General features: G+C 42.2%; 1 protein-coding gene across 1 annotated transcript; it reads left to right on the plus strand.

The window, feature by feature from the left end:
• The first annotated feature begins 1,774 nt into the window (after positions 1–1,774).
• ARF3 (ADP ribosylation factor 3) lies at positions 1,775–20,867 on the plus strand. The gene is made up of 5 exons (XM_036758403.1): positions 1,775–1,987; positions 15,731–15,979; positions 16,794–16,904; positions 17,142–17,266; positions 17,900–20,867. The coding sequence occupies exons 2-5, from the start codon at positions 15,832–15,834 to the stop codon at positions 18,059–18,061; spliced, it is 546 nt and encodes a 181-aa protein (XP_036614298.1). The 5' UTR covers positions 1,775–1,987; positions 15,731–15,831; the 3' UTR covers positions 18,062–20,867.
• The last annotated feature ends 220 nt before the right edge of the window (positions 20,868–21,087 follow it).

The following is a 21,087-nucleotide window of genomic DNA, read 5'->3' on the forward strand; positions in this document are numbered from 1 at the left end:
AGCCAAAAAAGCTACTTAAACTTACATGAACTGATGCCAAGTGAAGTGAGAACACAGAACATCGTACACAGTAACAGCAATATTGTATGATGATCAACTGTGAATTGATTAGCTATTCTTGGCAATCCAATGGTCTTCCAAAGGACTCATGATGAAGAATGCTATTCACCTCCAGAGAAAGAACTGATGGAGTCGGAATGCAAATCGAAGCTTACTTTTTAAAACTTTATTTTTCTTGGGTTTTTTTTTCTGGTCTGTTTTCTTTCACAGCATAACTAATTTGGAAATATGTTTTGCATGACTGCACATGTATAACCTATAGCAAATTGCTTGCTTTCTCAATGAGGAAGGAGGGGAAGGAGGGAGAGAGAGAATTTGGAACTCAATGTTTTTTTAAAAAATGAATGTTAAAAAATTACATTTAATTAGAAAAAATAAAACATTTGGGGGAAAAAAGGCTACTTAAATCTGCCTGAGCAAAATTACTCTAGACTGATAATTTTGGGGGGAAGCAAACTGGCTATATAACATTATAGAATCATCCCCCAGTTCCTGATGGAATACCTCTAGAATCCTGAGAGAGGAGATGGAGATGTAGCTTTGTGCTGGGATTTATCTATGAGAGTAGGAGTTAAAATAAGGATTCTCAGAATATATATATGTGTGTGTGTATGTATGTACTTATATGCACATATACATATGTGCGTGCACATAGCAAATAGGCTGTGAGCAAGGGTACACATTGTATACATATAGGGTGTTCCTAAAGTCTGGACACGTAGGCAGAAATACCTATTTTCAAGAAATAAATTAAATTTTCAACAGCATTTTATTTAATTAACACATTAACAAATAACGTCTTCAATATGATTTCCATCATTTGTGATGCAAAGGTTGATTCAAGATTCACGTGAACTCGATGCAATAACTCCACATTGCCGTCAATTTAAGCACATTCCCTCTTTATGCGTTCAATCAAGTGATTTTCATGGAGTACACCTTCTCCTTTAGCATACCCCAGAAAAAGAAGTCAAGGGGGCTAAGGTCTGTTAACATTCGAAATATTTCAAAATACGAATTTTTGCCTATGTGTCCAGACTTTAGGGACACCCTGTATATCGCACATAGTATACACGCATACATGTATGCGTGTATATGTATATAGTATGTGCGTGTGTATGTATGTGTATTTGTGTGCGCGTGTGTACAGCTAGGTGGCACAGTGAAGAGAGTGCTAGGCCCGAAGTCCGGAATACCTGGCCCAAGCAACAGCTGGCGTGACCCTGCCTCAGTTTCCTCCTCTGTAAAAAGAGGACGATATTAGCGGTTCTCTCTAAGGGCCATTGTGAGAATCAAACGAGATGAGAATTGTAAGGGGCTTAACGCGGCGCCAGCTACACCGCAAGCGCCAAATCAATTCTTCGCTAGTAGTAGTAGTACTCGCATATATGGTGTCTATACGTAGCCTATACATGCTCCGAGCCTGCGTCTGCACGCGTGTGTACACAACGCGTGTAACAGCTGTCCATCGTGTCCACACACGCAGATGCGGTGTACGTGTGCGCGCGTGTGTGCAGATGACACTCCACCAGAATCCCAGCCCCTAGCTCCGTTTCAAAAGCCACCCACTGCGCTCCTTCGCGGCCCCCGCCGCCGCCCTCGCTCCAGCCTCCGAGGTGCCGCAGCTGCCGCTGCTGCAGCCGCTGCCATGGTGACGGATGTCGCGAGAACTGCCCCGCGCCGCCTCGCAGTTCTCGCAAGATCTGTGGGGGGCGGGGGGTGGGGGGAAGGCGGAGGGACGTAGGGCCGGGGAAGGCGGGGGCAGTCGCTCGGCTCTAGCTGCCGCCGCTGCTGCTGCTTCCGGTGCGAGGTGCAGGCGGGCGGTCGGGCTGTCGGGCGGTGGGGACGGGGGAGCAGCCTCGGCGGAGTCAGCCGGGGGAGCAAGGCCGAGCGGAGGCGGCGGGGACGGAGCTGGCCCCCGGAGCAGGTGACGGGGCTGGGGTCAGAGTCCCCTCAGGGAGATGGCTGGGGGAGGGGGGAGGACGGAGGGGAAGGGGAGATGGGAGAGGCAGCTCCCCCTCCCCCCCAAAGCCAGAGGGGCACTAGGCGGGCGCTCACCCCCGGAGAAAGAAGACGGCGGAGGGGTGTTGGGGTAGGGGCGTCAGGCCCCGGCCCCCTCGTTTGAAGGACGGGGAGCGGGTGGTGGGGACGTTCGGACAGACTGACGGACGCAGGCTCGCTCCCCTCCTGTCATTCAGAGGGGCCCAGGGACAGGAGGCTGGGATCCGACTGCGCTCGCTCCATTCCTCTCCCCTCCCCCCGGGTGGGTTGGGGCGGGGGGAGATCCGGAAAGGAAGAGCGGTCCTGGGAAGGGGCTGCAGGGGCGGCGGAGGGAGCGTCTCTGCCCTTCCCCCTCGCCGGGGGACACCCCACCCTCCCGAGGCTGGGGCAGGTGGGGGCGGGGGAGGGCAGGAGCGCAGCTGCGGCGGGGACCCGGGGCGGCGAGCAGCTTCTCTCGGGTTCCTTGGGAACACTTGTGGGGGAGAGGGCAGCTGGAGGTGTGAGTTGGGGGAGGAGGAGGAAGAGGAAGAGAAGAAGAAGGGAGGAGGTTCTCGTCCTGCTCGCCGGAGGGAGGTAGGTACTCCCTCCCCCAGGCTGAGCGGGGGCGGCCTTCGCTGGAGCATCTTAGAGCTGGCCCGGCTTTGCATCTTCCAATCCCATTCCGTTCCCTTGGAAGGACCAGAATTCCTGAAACAGAAAATGGTGCCTTTGCTTAATAAGCCAACCGTTTGAGGGAGGGGGAGGGGGAGGGGGAGGAGGAGGAAGTTCCCTTTTAAAATGGGCCATTTGATTAGGAAAGTAAGCAGCTCGGGGTTGGGAATGAGCCTCACTCCCCAAGTGTCCTGGGCCATGTTGCTTCACTTACCTGCCTTTTTCCCCTTTTCACTGGACATGGTAGAGGGTTCGAGATGAAGGGGTGGTATATGTTTGAATAAAAAAAAAAAACCGTGAGGTAATCCCAGTGAGAGCGAAGTGTAACCGAAAACCTGTCCCCAGCTTCTGTTGGATTTGATCCCCCCTGGTCTGTGTGGCATGAAAGTTTTATTGGGAGGTAATCTGCTACTGGGGTCTGATTGCTTGGGGACAGTGCAACAAGACAGGACACTGGCCACCTTGTAAAGTACCCTCTCATCCCGGGGGTTTGTGACAGGCGCTTTGTATCCATCTTGTCTTATGTCTGTTTCTTGGACCAGCCTGGTCACCGAGAGCGAGAGAAAACTGTGGGACACAGAGGTGGACCATTTAGATCATTCTTAGAGCTAGGTCGAATCCCATGGCATCTGGGTCGGGAGTCTCTCCAGGAGAAGGATCACTTGACATTTTCCCCACCCCCACCCGCACTCCTCTGAAGCACACTCATTGCCTGCTATTGTTTACCTATTCTTGTGTGTATGTGTCTTGTCACCGTGAGATTATAAAATCAGTCTTTGCCCTTAAAAAGTTTACAGTTTTATCTCTTTTCTCTTCCCCACCCCCATCTTGCAGTGACCAGCAAAATCTCATGTGCATGTAGTAGGAATTAAGTTTATATTAATTGAAAGAATGAATAATCAGCTTTGACACCTGTCAAAGATGTCTCGATGCCTGGTAGAGGTAAAGAAAAGAAGTGATTTGTCTAATTTGTCTAACTCTTTTGAGCTTCTGGGAGGTAGCCAAGTAGTGGGACTAGGACCTCAGACTAAGATCTTTGAACTTTGACATTAGGCATGCCTTGTGGTTTGTGTATTTTGTGATAGAGCTTTCAGTCTTTCTGGGGTTCCTTCCAGCTCTAAATAAATTATCTGATGATTTTATTTGTGTTTCTCAAACTAACTGTGAAAAACAGATATTAGGGATCCCTTTTTTTTATGATGGGAAGACTGAGGCACAAGTAGCCAAGAGCACAATATTTCTCTCTTGCCGTTTTCTCATAATTTGCAGTTTTCTTCTCCTTTAGATTCAACCACTCTTATTTACAATTCTGTTAGTAGAAATAGCTAATATTTCTGTAATATTTAGGAATTTACATATTCTTTACAACCACTCCATGAGGAAGCTAATATATTATCACCATTTCACAGATGAGAAAACTAAGGCTTAAAGATGTTAAATAATTTGCCTAGTGTCACACAATTTATGTGTGGCAGAGTCGGGACTCAAACTCAGATCTATTGACTACAAATCCACAGTTGTTTCCTATGTTGGTCTTGCAATGTTAAGATGATATCATTGCCAAAAATCTGGGGGTAATAGTGGATCAGCAGCTTAACATTAGTTCAGTGAACAGGTTGCAGCCATCATGGTGCATGGTGAAAAGAAAAAAGAAGGGAAATTATTTTTAAGATGTTATTTTATGGAGTATGCACCTCAGATATTCTTTCCTTAGTGAAGGGATCACAAGAAGAAATGGTTTCAAGACAGAGATTTAAGTTAGGAGAGGGGATTTAAATTGAGAAGTATTTAAGTTGGGAGAAATTCTTAATAAATGATCAAAATATAGAATTGCTCTTCCTGATGATTTTTAGAAACAAGAGAGGCAAACTCTGGTTAAAATTGAGGTATATTTGGTTAAAACGGTCTGGTGGTTTCATCTGGGGGAAAAAATCACCATTTTTTTCTCCTTATCCCTAGTATTTTTATCCATATGAAATCTTATTAAAATGAAAATAAATGGTAGCCTTGAAAGGAAAATGTTCAAAAAATGTTCATATGCACCCTGAAATGTACGTGGAAAAAATGAGGAAAGGAGTGTTTATTGTCAGAGCCTTAGATTTAATAAATTTAATGTTTTAGCACTAGCTTTTTATGTTGTCCCACATTGTAGATAGAGTTATCCTCAATAATAATAATTATGATGATGATGATGATGATAGCTCGCATATATATAGTGTCTACTATGTGCCAGGCACTGTGCTAAATGCTTTACAATTTCATTTGATTCACTGCAACTCTGAGAGGTAGGTGCTATTATTATCCCTGTTTGCAGAAACTGAGACAGACAGGAGTTAAGTGACTTGCCCAAGGTGTCTGAGGCCAGATTTGAACCCAGGTCTCTCTCATTCCAGGCCCAGCTGGAGTCTGTCCAATGCCCCAGCTGCCTTCAAGCCAGGAATACCTGGGTTCGAGTTTTGCCTCTGATATATTGACATTTGGATATCCTAATGATAGTCCATAGGATAGATGTATGATTTAAGGCCATAAATTGCAGAGAAGGTGCCAGCCTATATTGTTAGAGGTTCTTTCCTCACCAGAGAATTCCCTATACTAACAAATTCACAGATCCAGTTCCTATTCTTTCTTGAGGAACAAATTGTGGAGCCCTTGACTTGGTGCTCTGAAATGATGGAATGGCTCATTGAGAGAAAGTGCTAGCTTTAGAAATGGGACTAGATGACAGTTAAGTGGATTCAAAACAAATTGAAAGACCACAATAATTATTAATAAATCAGTGTCTTTAACTCTTTTTGGCCCTCTTCTGATCAATATTTTTAACAGTGATTTGGATGAAGCGATAGATAGTATACTTATCAGATCTGGAGTCCCCACAAAGCTGAGAGGCACATCTAACATAGACTCAGGATTTCAGATTTCAGTAAGCTAGAACAATGGACTAAATCTAATAGATAAAATTTAATAGAGATAAAAGTAATGCCCCAAGTTAGATTTTAAAAATTAAATATGAACTTCCTGGTAGAGGAGGTATGGTTAGATATCAATTTATGTTAAGAAAATATGGGAGTGGGGGTGGTTTAGCCTTCAAGCTCAGTATGAATTAGCATCATAGTGTGGCAGCCAAGATAAAAGGATTTGATTGCAAGGCCCTGTGCTATAGGATACAAAGACAGAAATGAAAACCCTTTCCCTCCAAGAGCTACTATCTTATGAGGCAGAAACAGCATTGTTTGAAAACTAGGGTTGTGCAAAGAGCACTAATGACTGTAGGAATCAGGAAAGACCTTTTTTGTTAGATTGAACCTGAGCTGTGCTTTGAAGGTTTGAAGGAAGCTAGGGATTCTAAGAGGCAGAGATTTGGAGAGAGAGCATGATAGGGATGAGGAAGTGATCTTATGCTATATTAATAGAAGTATATTAATTAAATAGAAGCATAGAGAAATTTCAGCCCCTCCATACTCTGCTCTAGCCAGAACACCTCTAGAATATATAGCTCTGGATATCACCTTTGAGCAAGAAGACTGACAAACTAGACCAGGGATGGGGAAGCTGTGGCCTCGAAGCTACATATGGCTCTCTAGGTCCTCAAGTGCAGCCCTTTTGGATTCAGTCAGAGGGCCACACTTGAGGACCTAGAGGGGCCTCATGTGTCCTCAAGGCCACAGGTTCCCCACTGCTGATACAAGACCATGTCTCAAAACATGGTTATAGTTGCCAAGATAGTGAGAAGACTGGAAATCATATTATACAAGGGCCAGTTGAAGCCAATCAGGATATTTAGCTTGGAGAGCATGTTAGCTGGGGAACATATTAGCTGTCTTCAATTATTTGAAGGACTTACATGTAGAAGAGGGAGATTAAACTTAGAATAAGTAGGACCCTAAAAGATAGAACTAGGTGCAGTGGGTAGAATTTACAGACAGACAGATTTCTGCATCATATAATGTGAAACTTCCCAATCACAAGAGCTCTCTAAAAGTAAAATAGTCTGCTTTTGAAGATCATTCTTCATCAGTGGAGGTCCTGGATCACAGAATTTAGAACTGGAAGAGAACTGAAACATCATCTAACTTAACATTGTTTTAAGATAAGGAAACTGAAACAGAGAGATTAGGTGATTTGTCACACCCGTACTAAGAGCAGAGCCAGGCTTCTAACCCAGTTCTTCTGATTTTAGATCCATTGCTCTTTCTACCACCCCCAGACCTCCTTTCCACTACAGAGAGGATTCCTGTTGAGGCATAGGTTAGACTAGATGACCTCTGAAATGCTATGAAGAACCAATGTAATACTGAGCCTAATACAAAAGAACTATCAAATTTCCTTACCATTTTGTTATCACTCAGTTCTTTATCCCATTTTTTTTTTGTTTTAGGTTTCAGTAAGTACAGGTTATCTATATGTTGGTCCGTTATTTCCATTCAGTTGTCCTATAAATGTATATATTTATGTAACCTCTTTAGATTGTAAACTTCATGGGGCTATAAATTATCGCGTTTATGTAATTCTCTTTATATGATGTCCAACACAGTATGAGTTTCAAATGGACATATAATAAAGGCTTTTTGATGATTATAAGAAATTTGAAGAGTCCTCAAAAAAAATGGAAAAACATAAAGGACTGGATATGTAGCCTGGGAAAGAAATGGCTGTGGAGTTAGAGGAGGACTTCTATTAAAGGTCATGATATGAAAGACTCTAAACAAGCCCATTTTCCCCACCCCTGAAAAACATCTTGGAAATTATGAAGAACACCAGATAAAACCAGAGATTTAACAAAATTAAAAGAAAAGCACCAGTGAGTTTCTCCAGCTTCCTGGGACTCTGCCAGGTGATCTGCCAAAAATCTGCAGATTGTTAGTCAGAGGGCATGCCAGATAAAGGAGCCTGAAACCAAGGCAATCTCTGGTTTTCATTTTTAAAAATTTGCCCAAAATTATTGGAACTAGAGGGCAAAGTGAAAATAAAAAGAATCCATGTCATCAACTACCTGAAAGAATCCCCAAATTCAACATGGACAGAAATATCATAATCCAAGTCCAAAGCTTTCAGGTCAATAGAAAAACAAATACAAGTAGTTAAAAAGAAAAGAATCAAATACCAAACAACTGTAGTCAGTATCACACAAGATTATGAAACAGTTACTTAAAGGAAAAGAAAGCTTGGAATCCAGTATACTGAAAGGCAGAAGTAGAAGGCATATAACCAAGAAAATTTATCCTCAAAAACTAAGCATAGCCCTACAGGGGAAAAAATGGAACTTTGATACAAGACTTTGAATAATTCCTGATGAGAAACCCAGAGCTAGGTAGACATTTGAGAAAGTTAAATGAGGTTAAATTGTGATCAAGGGATTACTTCCCAATAGAGGGGAAGAAAGCCATTGTTTCTTCAGAATCTATATCTTGAGAACTTAAAGGATGAGCAAAACAGAAAGCAAAGAAAAGAAACTCAAGAAATGGGAGTGGTTTTGTGCTATTGCTTGTTTTTTTAAAAAAAAGAAGGGAAAAATACAGTAGTTAAGATATGAAGAAGAAAAGGGGAAAATTATTTTTCATAACTGGGATGCATCAAAAAATATATAAACATGAGGTTGGAAAAAGTGGGCATTTCATGAACCTCACTCTTATATGAACCAAGTGAAGGAAGGTCAAGCACATGTATACATTTTTGTGCACACAGTTTACTGTAGAATTAAAATTAAAATCAATAGAGAAATAGATAGGAACAGAGAATGGGAGGACCTGGGAGGGAATAGTCACAAGCAAAGCAAATTTCAGCTACAAAACTTGAGTATATAACAAGATTAATAGGATAGGATAAGAACCAACTATCTGGATCTGGACTATGATCAGAGTACTCCAATTGTAAGTTACTAATTTTGATCATGTCTTCATTTTCTCACTTTTTGTGCAGAGGAACATTTTTGAGGAGAAAGGAAACAATGCAATAGAGGAAAAATAACAAATAATAATTGTGGATGTAAATGGAATGAACTCACCTTTAAAACAGAGGAGGGTGATGAGTTGATAAGGAAACAGGATCCAAAATGTTTTCACAAGAAAAACACTTTAAAAATAAAGATACACATAGAGTTAAAGAAGGGCCAGAGAATGCCCTATACACTTATACTTCAGGTGAATCCAGGATAAAAGAGGCTACAATCATGATTTCAGACAAGGGAACAGTAAAAATAGACATAGTCAAAAGAAATAAAATCTGAAAAGCTACATCATGCTCAGAAATATCATATGTCTTGAAACAATAATACATATGTCTATATGTGTGTGTGGGTATATTTGTATATATATATATGTATGTGTGTGTGTGTGTGTGTGTATGCTATATAAGAGAAAGAAACGTGTCTGTGTGTCTACCAAATGATATAGCTACCATTTTAGCTGTCCTTTTTTCCCAAAGAAAAACAGCAAACGATATGCTAAAACTTTTGGAATGCATCTAAAACAGCGATTAGGGGAAAATATATATATATATATATTATATATATATTTTATATATATATATATATATTATATATATATTTTATATATATATATTATATATATTTTATATATATATATTATATATATATTTTATATATATATATATATAAATATATATAAATATATATATATTTGTTAATACTTGCAACAACAAAAGAAAGGAGAGCAGTAAGTTGGATATGTGACTAAAAATAACAACTAGCGGATAAAATTAAAAGCCAAATAAACACAAAAAATTAGAAATAATAAAACCAAAAAGGAGATAAACAAAAAGTAGAATTGATTAATAAAACTAGGAGCTTTAAAAAAAAGACAAGTAAAATAGACAAACCATTAGCTAATTCAGTTTTTTTTTTTTAAGTAGAGGGAAAACAAATTACCAAAGTAAAAAAAATTGTTAGGAACTATTTTGCCCAAGTATATTCCAGTAAAACATAAATACAATCACTGTATATAAAAATGTAAAATACTTGGGTTAACAGAACAAAAAATACAGAATTTAAACAATTCTGTATCAGAAAAATAACTGAACAAATCACAAATATCAAAGAAAAATGTCCCAGGCCTAAGTGTAGTTAAAAGTAAATTCTTTCAAACATTCAAAGAACAATTAACTCCAATATTACATAAATGGTTTGCAGAAAGACCTGGCTTTGGGAGATAACATTTTGTTAATCTATGAAGGTTTGTTATAGATTTCTGTAGAGGCTTTACTTCAACATATAGAAATGCTAAGAAAATCTTTTAGATTTTCAGAAATGGCAATATCATAATCAAATTAGAAAAAAAAAGAAATGAGGCAGCTGATTGTGGCAATTTTGTGGTATCTTAGACTCATTACTAGCAAGAGTCTAGCCCAGATATTTCTATATTAGCCATTGCATTTATCATTATCCTTGTGCTTCTAGAACTTTAGTATAATTTTAGGCTACAACTGAGTGTAGCAGACATAATTTTTATTGCATGTCAAATACAAGAAAATGGCAAAAGACATCAAGCTTTCTGTAGTATGATCTTAGCTTCCCTAAAGCATTTTGATACCATCAGTAGAATTGGGGGGAGGGGCAGCTATTTCACTAGCCAGAGTTCATTAGGACAGTAAGGTAGTAATTGGTCATGTCAAAAGAGATAACATAGTAATTGGTCATGTCAAAACTGATGAGTCTGAATCAAGTAGGGTCCAACATTATTCAGCCATGGGCCAATCTAGAAGGTACAATCAAAAGATCTCTTACTTTCTGGGAAACTTCTTGCTAAAGTTAATAACATTTGGAATCCTTTGAAGTACTAATCTGGCAGCTGAGAAACATACACACACACGTACACATACACTCACACTCACTCACTGATGGCAATATCAAATAAGACACTTGAAGATTATGGATTGAATTGCCTTTAGGAATTGGTGCAACTATCAACTGAAGAAACCTGGCACACCAGCTAGTACCAAGGAAACTAAATACAGGCAATCTTCACGTTACCTTGAATGTTATTAATTTACTCATCTCCTGGTACCTAAAAGAGTACCTACGCAGTGACTCCAACATTAACAAATTCTTTGGAAATTAAGTTTCTTTCAACAGTGTTAGCCTGGACACAGGAGATTAATGGGAAATTCTAGTTGCTTCAGTGCTTGGCTCAGTTGCCCTCTAAGAAAAATGAAGCAGTGGTTCTATCTCAGTCACTTTGTGTTAGGAGCTATCACTTGTACCTCAGTCAAGTACATCTATCACTGGACAGGGAACCATCTGGAGTGACCAAAAAGAATGTACCTCACTTAGGAGGAATGGATGAATTACATACCACTGAAGTGCATTGAAGAAGACATCTACATTCAGTTCTTATTCCTTCTATTGTGATTTCTACCTCTAGTAAGAAGAGTCTGAAAATGAATTATAATGTTAGAATACATCTTCATTAATAGACACAATGCATTTACTTTTTGTTGTCTTTATTAACACATTCATCAATTTCAGTTACTGAGTCATCATGTAAACTTTGCATTTCAACTCTCAGCTCATGTGTGGCAAAAGAGAGTAACTGCAGGCTATTCAATGTGTAGGAATAGATCCTTGCTCTTTTGATTTCTGATGGTCCTAGGCATCCAGCATGGTGAAAGCAGGAATTTTAGTGAATTCTGATTCCTGGGCAGCCCACAATAGAAAAACATATCAAGAAGGCCGGTATGTTTTTAGGAAAGTTCATGTAGTGTTCAACCAATTGAACATCAACCAATCAACAATTATTTATTAAGTGTCTCCTCTGTCAGGTGCTGTGTGAGGCACCGAAATGCAAATTCAAAAGCAGTCCAGCTCTAGCTTTTACACTGAAGCTCTACAAGATTTGGTATTGTCTATCTTCTATGACAACAAAATGTAGTAGAGAGCATTGGATTAGTAGAAAGCCTGAATCTAAATTGTAGTGTTATGGGTAAGTCACTTAATGTCTAAGTCTTAGTGTTCTCATCTACAAAATCAAGATGATATATTCCCATAGGGTTATTACAAGAAAATGCTTTATAAGGAGTTATATAGATGTGAATTCTTATGAAACTAAGACTTGGATCTACCACAGATGACACAACTGACTAGTTGAGAAATGTCATCAATTGTGAATCGCCTATTAAGACATGACCAATAAACCAGTGTAGTGTTCATCTCAACACAATTTCCCTGAGAATAGTATATCCAGGCAGGGTAAATGGTGATGCTGAAGTAAGATACCTGTAAATTGCTAGAGCAGAAGAAATGTAAAGGACAGGCCCTAAAGACTAGTTTCAATTGGTAGGTCAACAAATTCTGAATGTCCATTAAGGGAGGAAAACAAAAAATGTAAGACATAGTACCTCTCCCAATGATGCTTTTGATTTGTAGAAACAAGAAATAGACATGTGGAAATATAATTAACAATACTTTTGCAGTTGCAAAAGATCTATAATTTCATCACTGATTATTCCCACTAGTAATGGAGATTGCAATGCCCTCATACATGGTAGATAGTTTATTGAGTTTCTGGGAACAAAAAAATTCACACATAACCTGATGGCCATTTTTTTTTTTTTGCCACACTTAACTAGGCTGGATCTCACATAATAGTCCTGAGCCCGTATACAAAGCTTTTTCAAGTCTGGTTGGATCTGCTTTGCAAGCATACTTTAAAAAAAAAAAGCCCAAAATCTGATAATAAATTTTTGTAATAATCTAAAACCATAGCCACCTTCATGCCGCAATGAACTGCAGAAGGGATAAAATATGTGAGACAGGTAACAATGCCATAAAAGATGCCAAATAAGATATTTGTTGTTGTTCAGTCATTTCAGACTCCTCATGACCCCATTTGGGGCTTTCTTGGCAGAGATACTGGAGGGGTTTGCCATTTCCTTCTCCAGCTCATTTTACAGATGAAGAAACTGGAGCAAACAAGTTTAAGTGACTTGCCCAGGGTCATGCTGTTGGTGTTGTTATTTGCATCTAGTAAGTGTGACACCAAATTTGAACTCAAGAAAATGAGTCTTCCTCACTTCATACCCAGTACTACCCACTGTGCCACCTAGCTGCCCAATAGGTTATATAGATAAGTGCACAGTGACATGGCTATAGAATGCTAGATAACAGTAACAGACATACCGGCTTGTCATTTAGCAGTAAGGAATGTTTTTTCTTTTTTAAAGCTTTGGGCCATCATAAATTGTTTCAGGAGATAGTACTAAACCAAGTCTTTATGTCCTCGGTGTGGAAAGCGTATTGCTCTCGAACTAGTTATTGCCAGTCGCTGCTGCTACACAATGGTCCTTGTCAGCTACGGCATCTTCAAACGTGGATGACGAGATAAATGTAGGTTATGTGTTCTTGACAGATCTTTATTAATTTTGACCAAGGGCCACTGCAAACAAAGAAAGTATATGTGTTCAGAAGAAGAGATAGAAGACATGGTAGGTCACTTTCTCTGCATCAGGACAGCCAGTGCACAGGCACAGAGATGGAGTGAAAACTCAAATACATAGAAATGTATTCAGGGAACAGCAAATAGGCTAATGTTGCTAGACTGTAAAATTCATGGAGGGGAATAAAGTATAAGCAGATGGCAAAGATATGAAGGGCCAGATTGTGAAGAGCTTTAAATGCCAAATAGAAGAGCATATATTTGATACTGGAGGTAATAAGGAACCACTGAAGCTTATGGGTGACATGGTCAGATCTGTGCATTAGGAAAATCACTGTGGCAGCTGTTGGGAAGATAGATTGGAGAGAAATGAAGCAAGGAGGCCAACTGAAAGGCTGTTATAGGCCAGGTGAAAGGTGAGGGCCTGAACTAAGGTGGTGGCTCTGAGGGGAGAGAAGGGAATGTTGTTCAGAGATGTTAAGGTAAAAGCAACATGATTTGGCAAGGAATGTGAAATATGGGATGAATGAGAACTAGGAATTGAGGATGACGCCTAGGTTTTGAACCTGGATGACTGGGAGAATGGTGGTGTTTTCCTCAGTAATAGGAAAACTGGAAGGATAGGAGAGTTTGAGGGGAAAAATATAAGTTCTGTTTTGGCCACGTTGTGTTTGAGGTGCCGACAAAATATGCATTTTAAGCTATTTTTAAAAGGCATTTGTTGATTTGTGACTAATTCACTACAGCTGGATATATGACTCTGGGAATCATTTGCTGAGATGATAATTGAACCCATAAGAACTGATATTACTAGGTAAAGTAGTTTAGAGGCAAAAGTAAGGAAGACCCAGGACAGAACGTAGTGGGCATGATGTGAATGAAGATCTAGCAGAGGAGACTGAGAAAGCTTAGAAGGAAAGGCTGCATAAAAGAAAATCAAGAAAGAGCAGTATTACAAAAACCAAAGGAGAGATGATATTCAGGAGGTGATTGACAGTGCCAAATGCTGCAGAGAGGTGAAGAAGGATGAGGGTTAGGGAAAAAAACTTTAAATTTGGCAATTAAGAGATCATTGGCAGCTTCGGAAAGGGCAGTTGAAGTTGAATGATAAGATCAGAAGTAAAATTATAGAGGGGAGGAAGTGGAGGCATTTAATACAGACAGCTTTTTCAAGAAGTTTAGCTATGAAGGGAAAGAAAGATAGAGGAGGAAAACTAGCAGGGTGGTCAGATCAACTGAGGATTCTTTTAAAGATGGGAAGAGACCCATAGCTATATTTGTAGGCAGCAGAGAAGGAACCAGTAGGTAGAGAAATAAGATTAGAAGAAAATTGGAAATGATAGCAGGTATAATCTGCTGGAGAAGACCAGGGGAAATGGGATCAGGCATGCATATAGAGGGAGTTGTCTTAGGAAGAAGTGCCCCCTCTTCATCTAAGACCACAGTGAAGAAGAATATAGGTTAGGAAAATGTCTGATGTGACATAAGAGGAGGGGAGAGGAGTATGGTAGATTTAAGTTAGTAAGGCAGTATTGGTTAAATTTTAGGGAGAAGCGAGCCATACTCCTTAGGAGCTTCTGAGAATCGAAAGATATTTTCTCTCTTTTTGCCTAACCTCTGATCTCTCTATTCCTTCCCCTATGTATCACAAAAATACAGCTTACTAAAAACAATGAATGAGGTGTGGCCCTGAATGCTATGAGTTTATGATTCTCACTGATTGGGACCATAGGTTTCAATCCTGTTGACTGGATAGGGCTTGGTGGCTCGTGGGCAACTTGGCTGTAGCCCACTGGTTGAGCCAAACCTGGGTGTGGGCCCTTTGGGTCAGGGGCTGGGCTGAAGGGGAACCTGCCAAGAATACCACGCCTGGCTCATTAGCAGATGTCTGGGGATGCCTTTGAAGATGAAACACCCTATAAATGCCCATTGTTTCTGTTCTTTTGGATAAATTAGAACTTAAATCTCTGGACCCTCAAAGATTTTGCTGAGAACTGAAAAGGATAGGAAAATACAAAACTGAAGACGTTTTTGCCAAAAAACAATCCCCAAATTCATCAGACTCCTGATCTTTAAGTTGTAAATAGGATTCCTCCCTTCCCACCTTTCAGATTTTTGTGTTTGGATGCACTTTGTCTTGACCTGTTCTTTTGGTTTGGGGTGTGCGTCTCTCATTCCCAGACTCCAAAAGAATGCTGGCATCTGGCATATGTTAATTGCTGAATAAGGTGCTGGATGATACATGCCTCCCCTAGGCACAGAAGACTGGCTGGCTCAGGCAATTCTGAACCCTCTTTTCATTATTCTACTACACAGCTGTTCCTGGGGTCACCTCATGACATAAAGTAAGGAGTGGGAGAAAGGACCCTATCTATACCTCTCCCTGATGGTTTTCACTGCTCCACCTTCCTAGTCAATGCTCTTACATTTAAATGAGTTGATAGTGGGGTCTGTAGAATACCTTTGAAAAGAGAGGCAGAATCTTATTGCTGGTGACACATGAAACAGCTTACGCAAGTTTAGGAGCAGTAAGAGATCCAACACTTGCCAATACTTTGTCATTGAACTGTACTTCTGTATAATTTATTGATCTGCAGCTGGTAGGTATTGATTTGCAATTTTTTTTGGCTTAGGAATTGGGGCCCCTTCATAACAGCAGGGCCCAAGCCATACCCAGGTTGCTACCTTGCTTCACTTAACTCTCTCCACCCGTTGAGAAACAGCAGCTGTGACCATGGGGAACATCTTTGGAAACCTGCTGAAAAGCCTGATTGGGAAAAAGGAGATGCGCATCTTGATGGTGGGGTTGGATGCTGCTGGGAAGACTACCATCCTATACAAGCTGAAGTTGGGGGAGATTGTTACCACCATTCCTACCATAGGTATGAGTCACGGGCCGGGCTTCCTACCCTTAATTCCTCAGCTTCGTTCAGCACACTATCTTTTGGCTTAAGGGGTAGGAAGGTTGTCCCTTTTTCCATACATATGCCCAACAGGTCTATAAAGCATGGGGGTGCAAGGCAGTTCCCCAGCAGGTGTTAGAGCTGCCATTCTGTTCATTACCTACTCTTCATGCTCCCCCACATACGAACTTCCTCTGGCTGGCACAGGGTAGCCACCCCCAGGCACTGGGGTTGGTTTGCTCTCTGTCTTGTTTGGAAATCAGGTGAAGGACTTTGATGTTCCTGCCAGGGGCTTGGCATGGCTTAGAAGTAGAATCTCTGTGGCCCCAGCCCTGGTTATAAAGCTGGCAGTGGAAGGGAAACTATTTGTCAAACTGGATGGGGTGGAGGAGGCACAGTTCATCAGCTGCTTTGGGATTTGAGATTCCTAAATTTCATCCTACATTCAAGGCAGGCCTCTTTCCTACTCACTTCCAAGCCAATCCCACATCTTAGCTAAGGCAGCTAACTTGTAGGGTCTGATTCTAGTTCTTCTTTTCCTATGGTAAGTATAGATAAGGGGCTGGACAGCTTGAGTCACCATCATTCAGATAGTTGTGAGCAGAGTGACTGATTACCCTCCTGTCCCCTCACTTTTCTGGATCCTTGCTTGGCATTTTTTTTCCCTCTTAGGACCCCCCTGGGTATCAGGAACCCAGGAAACACCAATTCTCACTGGGGTCATGACCAAAGCATGGGAGGAATAAGCCCATTGAAGCACCATTCCTTGTTATACCTGTCTGGTTCTCCACAGGCTTCAATGTGGAAACTGTTGAATACAAGAATATCAGCTTCACAGTCTGGGACGTGGGTGGCCAGGACAAGATTCGACCTCTCTGGAGACACTACTTCCAGAATACCCAAGGTATGAGGAACTGGATTGAGAGTGAGGCTGAAGTGTTTGGGCTTCATACAAATACAAAACCTGCCTATCTGTGGACAAATGCCTCAGAGTGATGGCCTCTAGCTTCATGTCTTGCTGCAGCTCCCCAGGGTGGAGTAAGGGGGAGCAGCAAAATTTTTCAGAGGGAATAATATGGTGGGGTTGAAAAGAAAGATGGCCACTTTTCCACCCCATAAAGCAGATGCTCTGCCTCTCTAGGTTTGATATTTGTGGTCGACAGCAATGATCGGGAAAGAGTGAACGAAGCAAGAGAGGAACTGATGAGGATGCTGGCTGAAGATGAGCTCCGGGATGCTGTGCTGCTTGTCTTTGCAAACAAACAGGTGGGAATACATGCTACCATTAGCCCCCCTGACAGTGGAGAAGGGGTTATCCTAAGCATGGGTGGGATAGAGCCTAGAGAGACCCGTTCTTAGCAGCCCTTGTGGAAGTGTTCCCAATTCTGGAAGCATGGAAGAAGGGAGCAGCCAAGCTCTTTTTCTCTGTTCCCCACCTCAATCTTATTTAACAGATTTTGAGGCATCAAGCAGCTGAGGCTCTAGGGATTTTCATGGTATAGATAAATTACTTCAAACTTCTCATGGTTTACTTTAGCAGACTTACCCTCCCTCTGGGATCAGGAAGGTCCTTGTTACCTCAGTCCTCTCATCTTTCTTCGCCCATTCCTGCAGGGTTGTTGTGATCTTCCAGATAATGCCACCTGGCCTGGGTGTTTACTGTGACCAATATATTTTCTTATTACTGATGATATCTCAACGATATGAGTCCAGATTCCCTCGGGCTTCTGCCTCTAGGTTGTCTCTGTCCAAGGCAGTTTTTTAATCTGTTCCTGTTATGGGCATCTCCAGAATATTAGAGGAAGAAATGGCATCCAGGGTGCCTTCTGTGGGTAAGCACTCAACACGATGCCCCCAGAGTTCCTGATTCCTTTTCTCCTGTCTACCTCTGTCCACCAGGATCTACCTAATGCCATGAATGCAGCTGAGATAACGGACAAACTGGGCCTGCACTCTCTGCGTCACCGTAATTGGTACATCCAGGCCACCTGTGCCACCAGTGGGGATGGGCTATATGAAGGCCTGGACTGGTTGGCCAACCAGCTCAAGAACAAGAAGTGAGCGCCAGCTGATGCCCATCCCCCACCTCCCTCCCAACATGCACCCACTCTCCACCCCATTGTAAGTGTGGTGAGGACCCCAAGTACCATGTCCACATGTCTCACAAGAGCCTTGCTCACTCCCCTGACAGCTGACATGATCAGTCTTGTTTCCCAGTTGCTGTCCTGGTGATGATTTGCTCCAATTTATTGGATCTAAAACAGAACAAAATAGAGTGTTATGGTTTCCTGGAGTGGCCCCCATATTTTCACCACTCCCCCAGAGTTCTTATGGGGAGAGGCTTCTCTGCCTTTGCTTGATTTGGCTCTGATTGTTGTGCTCTTGGCAACCAAGTCCCCTCCTTGTCTCCACAAGCCACTCCCTTACTCCTTTGTCCTTCCCCTTCTGCTTCTACATGGAAATTGCACGGGCCTCTGTGTGTATGTGTGTGTGTGTGCGCGCGTGTGTGTATGTATGTGTGTGTGAGTGTATATACATGTATAGAGAAATATATAAGAGGGGGCTAGGGAGATGGACAGAGTTGGGGCAGGCATAGTTCAGGGCATAAGACTTCCCCTCACCTGTCCCTCTCACCTCGCCAAGGAGGATGAAGGGGAAATAGTTTGATCTGAGTTGGGTTAGGTTACCCTGGGAGCCTCTGTTGTCAGTCAGTTCTGGACCTCTTTCTTCTGGTCTTCTGGCTGGTGAGTCTCTCATTGGTTTTCCTGAATGTGTGGCTTTCTTCTTCTACTGTTAGCCTTGGAGAGGATATCTCATCCTTCAATTCTAGGCTGTCCTACTAGGGACAGGGGTGGCTAAGGATAAGGACTGAGTTGGTGGGGAGGTAGAGAAAGCCTTGTTTTTCATTTTCATCTTCTTTGACTGTTGGCAGGTGAAGATACATATTGGATAAGTGACTTCTAAGATGCCATACTCCTGCCTCTACCCCCTATTTCCATAGTCCTATTAGCAGAACAGTTCACTCACCCCCAATCATGAATTCTTCCCATCCCCAGCAGTCCTGCTGCTGGTCTCTCCAAATCTAGCTGATTTGCTTAGTGGAGAATATGAAATGGGTTGCTTCTACCTCCATCCTCTTCTCCATCTCTTTCCTCTTCTTCATGGCTTCTCCAACCCAGGGACCACTGAAAGATGAAGATATTCTTCTTATATCTGGGCACTCAGACAACCCTCCCCACCTTTTCATTCCCCAGCTACATTTGTCTCCTCCACTCATAAGTTGGTCTGGATGTTGGAGTGTAGCTTGATAGCCAAGGTTACTGAAATGAAAGTGGGAACTAGTGGGAGTCAATCTGCAGCACCCCCCTCCTTATTACATTGATGTGGATTGGGCTTTTTTTTAAAAGCCCTGCTACTATACTCCCTTTCCAAGACTATAGGAGGTATCAGACAACTGAACTGTGAACTAGGAGGCCCTGGCCCTATCTCCCCAAGGTTTCTGTGAAGCCTGAGGCTGCTTTTTGAGCTCCTGTGTGTGCTGGCTGCGCCCTGAGCTCCAAGACAGCCCCTGTAACACACCCTTCCACTAGAAAGTTGGGGCCCCCATGGGAATCTCTACAGCCTTCCCAGTATAGGGCCCCTCTCTAGGTAGGGTGGTTTATTGGTCTTTTGTTTTGTTTTTTTGCCATGCCCTGGAAAGGAGATCCTTCCCCTATATCTGTCTGCCAGGAATGCCCCATTTTAATCCTCACTGCAGCAGTCAAGTCAGCATGCCCTCTGGCCCCTCATCTTCCCCAGGTTGAACTGTAAAGAGAATTTCCTTGAGGGTAGCTCCCCCTTTTGCCAGTCACTTAGTGAATAATTTATTCGGGATGTGTTCCGTGTTTGCAAGTTGTCCTTCTCTCTGGGCCTTTGTGTGTTTGTTGATGGGGAGGGATTGGGGTTTCTGGTTTGTTTTTCTGTTTTAACAACTGTGCCCTGTCCCTGGGAAAGCATTAAGACTTCTGTCTTTTGCTTTACTTATTTGTCCTTGCCTATCTTTTGTCTCTTTTCTATTTCTTCTGTTTCTCTTTTCTCCTTTCTTTCCTTCTTATCTCTATCTCTTTGCTCTCTGCACTCCTGATTTCTTTGGTTTCCTTGCACTTGATGGTGACTTTGTCTTCCTAAAATTTCCCTAGCCCTCACTTGCTCCCTGAGTTGTCTTAGCTTTGGGTCAGGCCAAATAGGCCAAATTTAGGATCTCATCCCATTCCCCTTCCTTCTTTGAAGAAATGTGCCTGGGAGAATAGGAAAACAGCTTTCCCAGCTGTATCCCAAAGCCTCTTCCTGAAAGGGTTTCTTTATAAGTAATGGCAGTGATGGGACAGAGAAAGAGAACCCTTTGGAGGCAGGGCCTCCCTATGGAAACTCCCAAGGACATTGCTTCACACCCTCTCCCCTCAACTACTTTGGAGGGCTGTGAAAAGACACTGCTGATTGCCTTGGCTGCTTTTGCCTCTGGGGAGCCTTCCTCCCTATCCCCAGGGTGGGGCATCATCTCGGCATTCCTGTTGTCCTGGATCTCTCTCTCCCAGGACTGGGCATTTCATTCAGATGAGTGCTTCTTCCCTACCCCCAACCCCCTGGTGGATTTAATTTTCTGTATTCTCTGGCTCCAGATTCCCCCTTCCCTGGGGACATTCCCCCAGCCCCCAAGTCTGTGTGTGATGTTACAGTGTTTACTGCAGTTCTGAACTGGTTTTTCTCTTTTTCCTCCTCTGGAATATAGATTGTACATGTTTAACAAACTCACCATCTCTCTTATTGCTCAAAATGTGGGATACGCAATGACTGTGACCCTGGTTGGATATTAAACATGTTTTATGTAGCTTTGGACTGGACCATCCTCTCTTTAATACAGCGGCAAATGAAACACAACTTTGGGGTGAGGAAGCTTCCAACTCCCACCCACATCTATTTCTTTAGTCTTCCATGAACCGAGGAGTGGAAGGCAGACTTTCAGGGGTAGAGGCGGGATACGGGGAATGGTGGGAAAGTTGTAAGGAAATGGCTTAGGCAGTGGCTTCTGTCTCACTCCACCATAAACT

The sequence above is a fragment of the Trichosurus vulpecula genome, chromosome 5, assembly GCF_011100635.1.
Source record: "Trichosurus vulpecula isolate mTriVul1 chromosome 5, mTriVul1.pri, whole genome shotgun sequence".
Lineage (NCBI taxonomy): Eukaryota > Metazoa > Chordata > Mammalia > Diprotodontia > Phalangeridae > Trichosurus > Trichosurus vulpecula.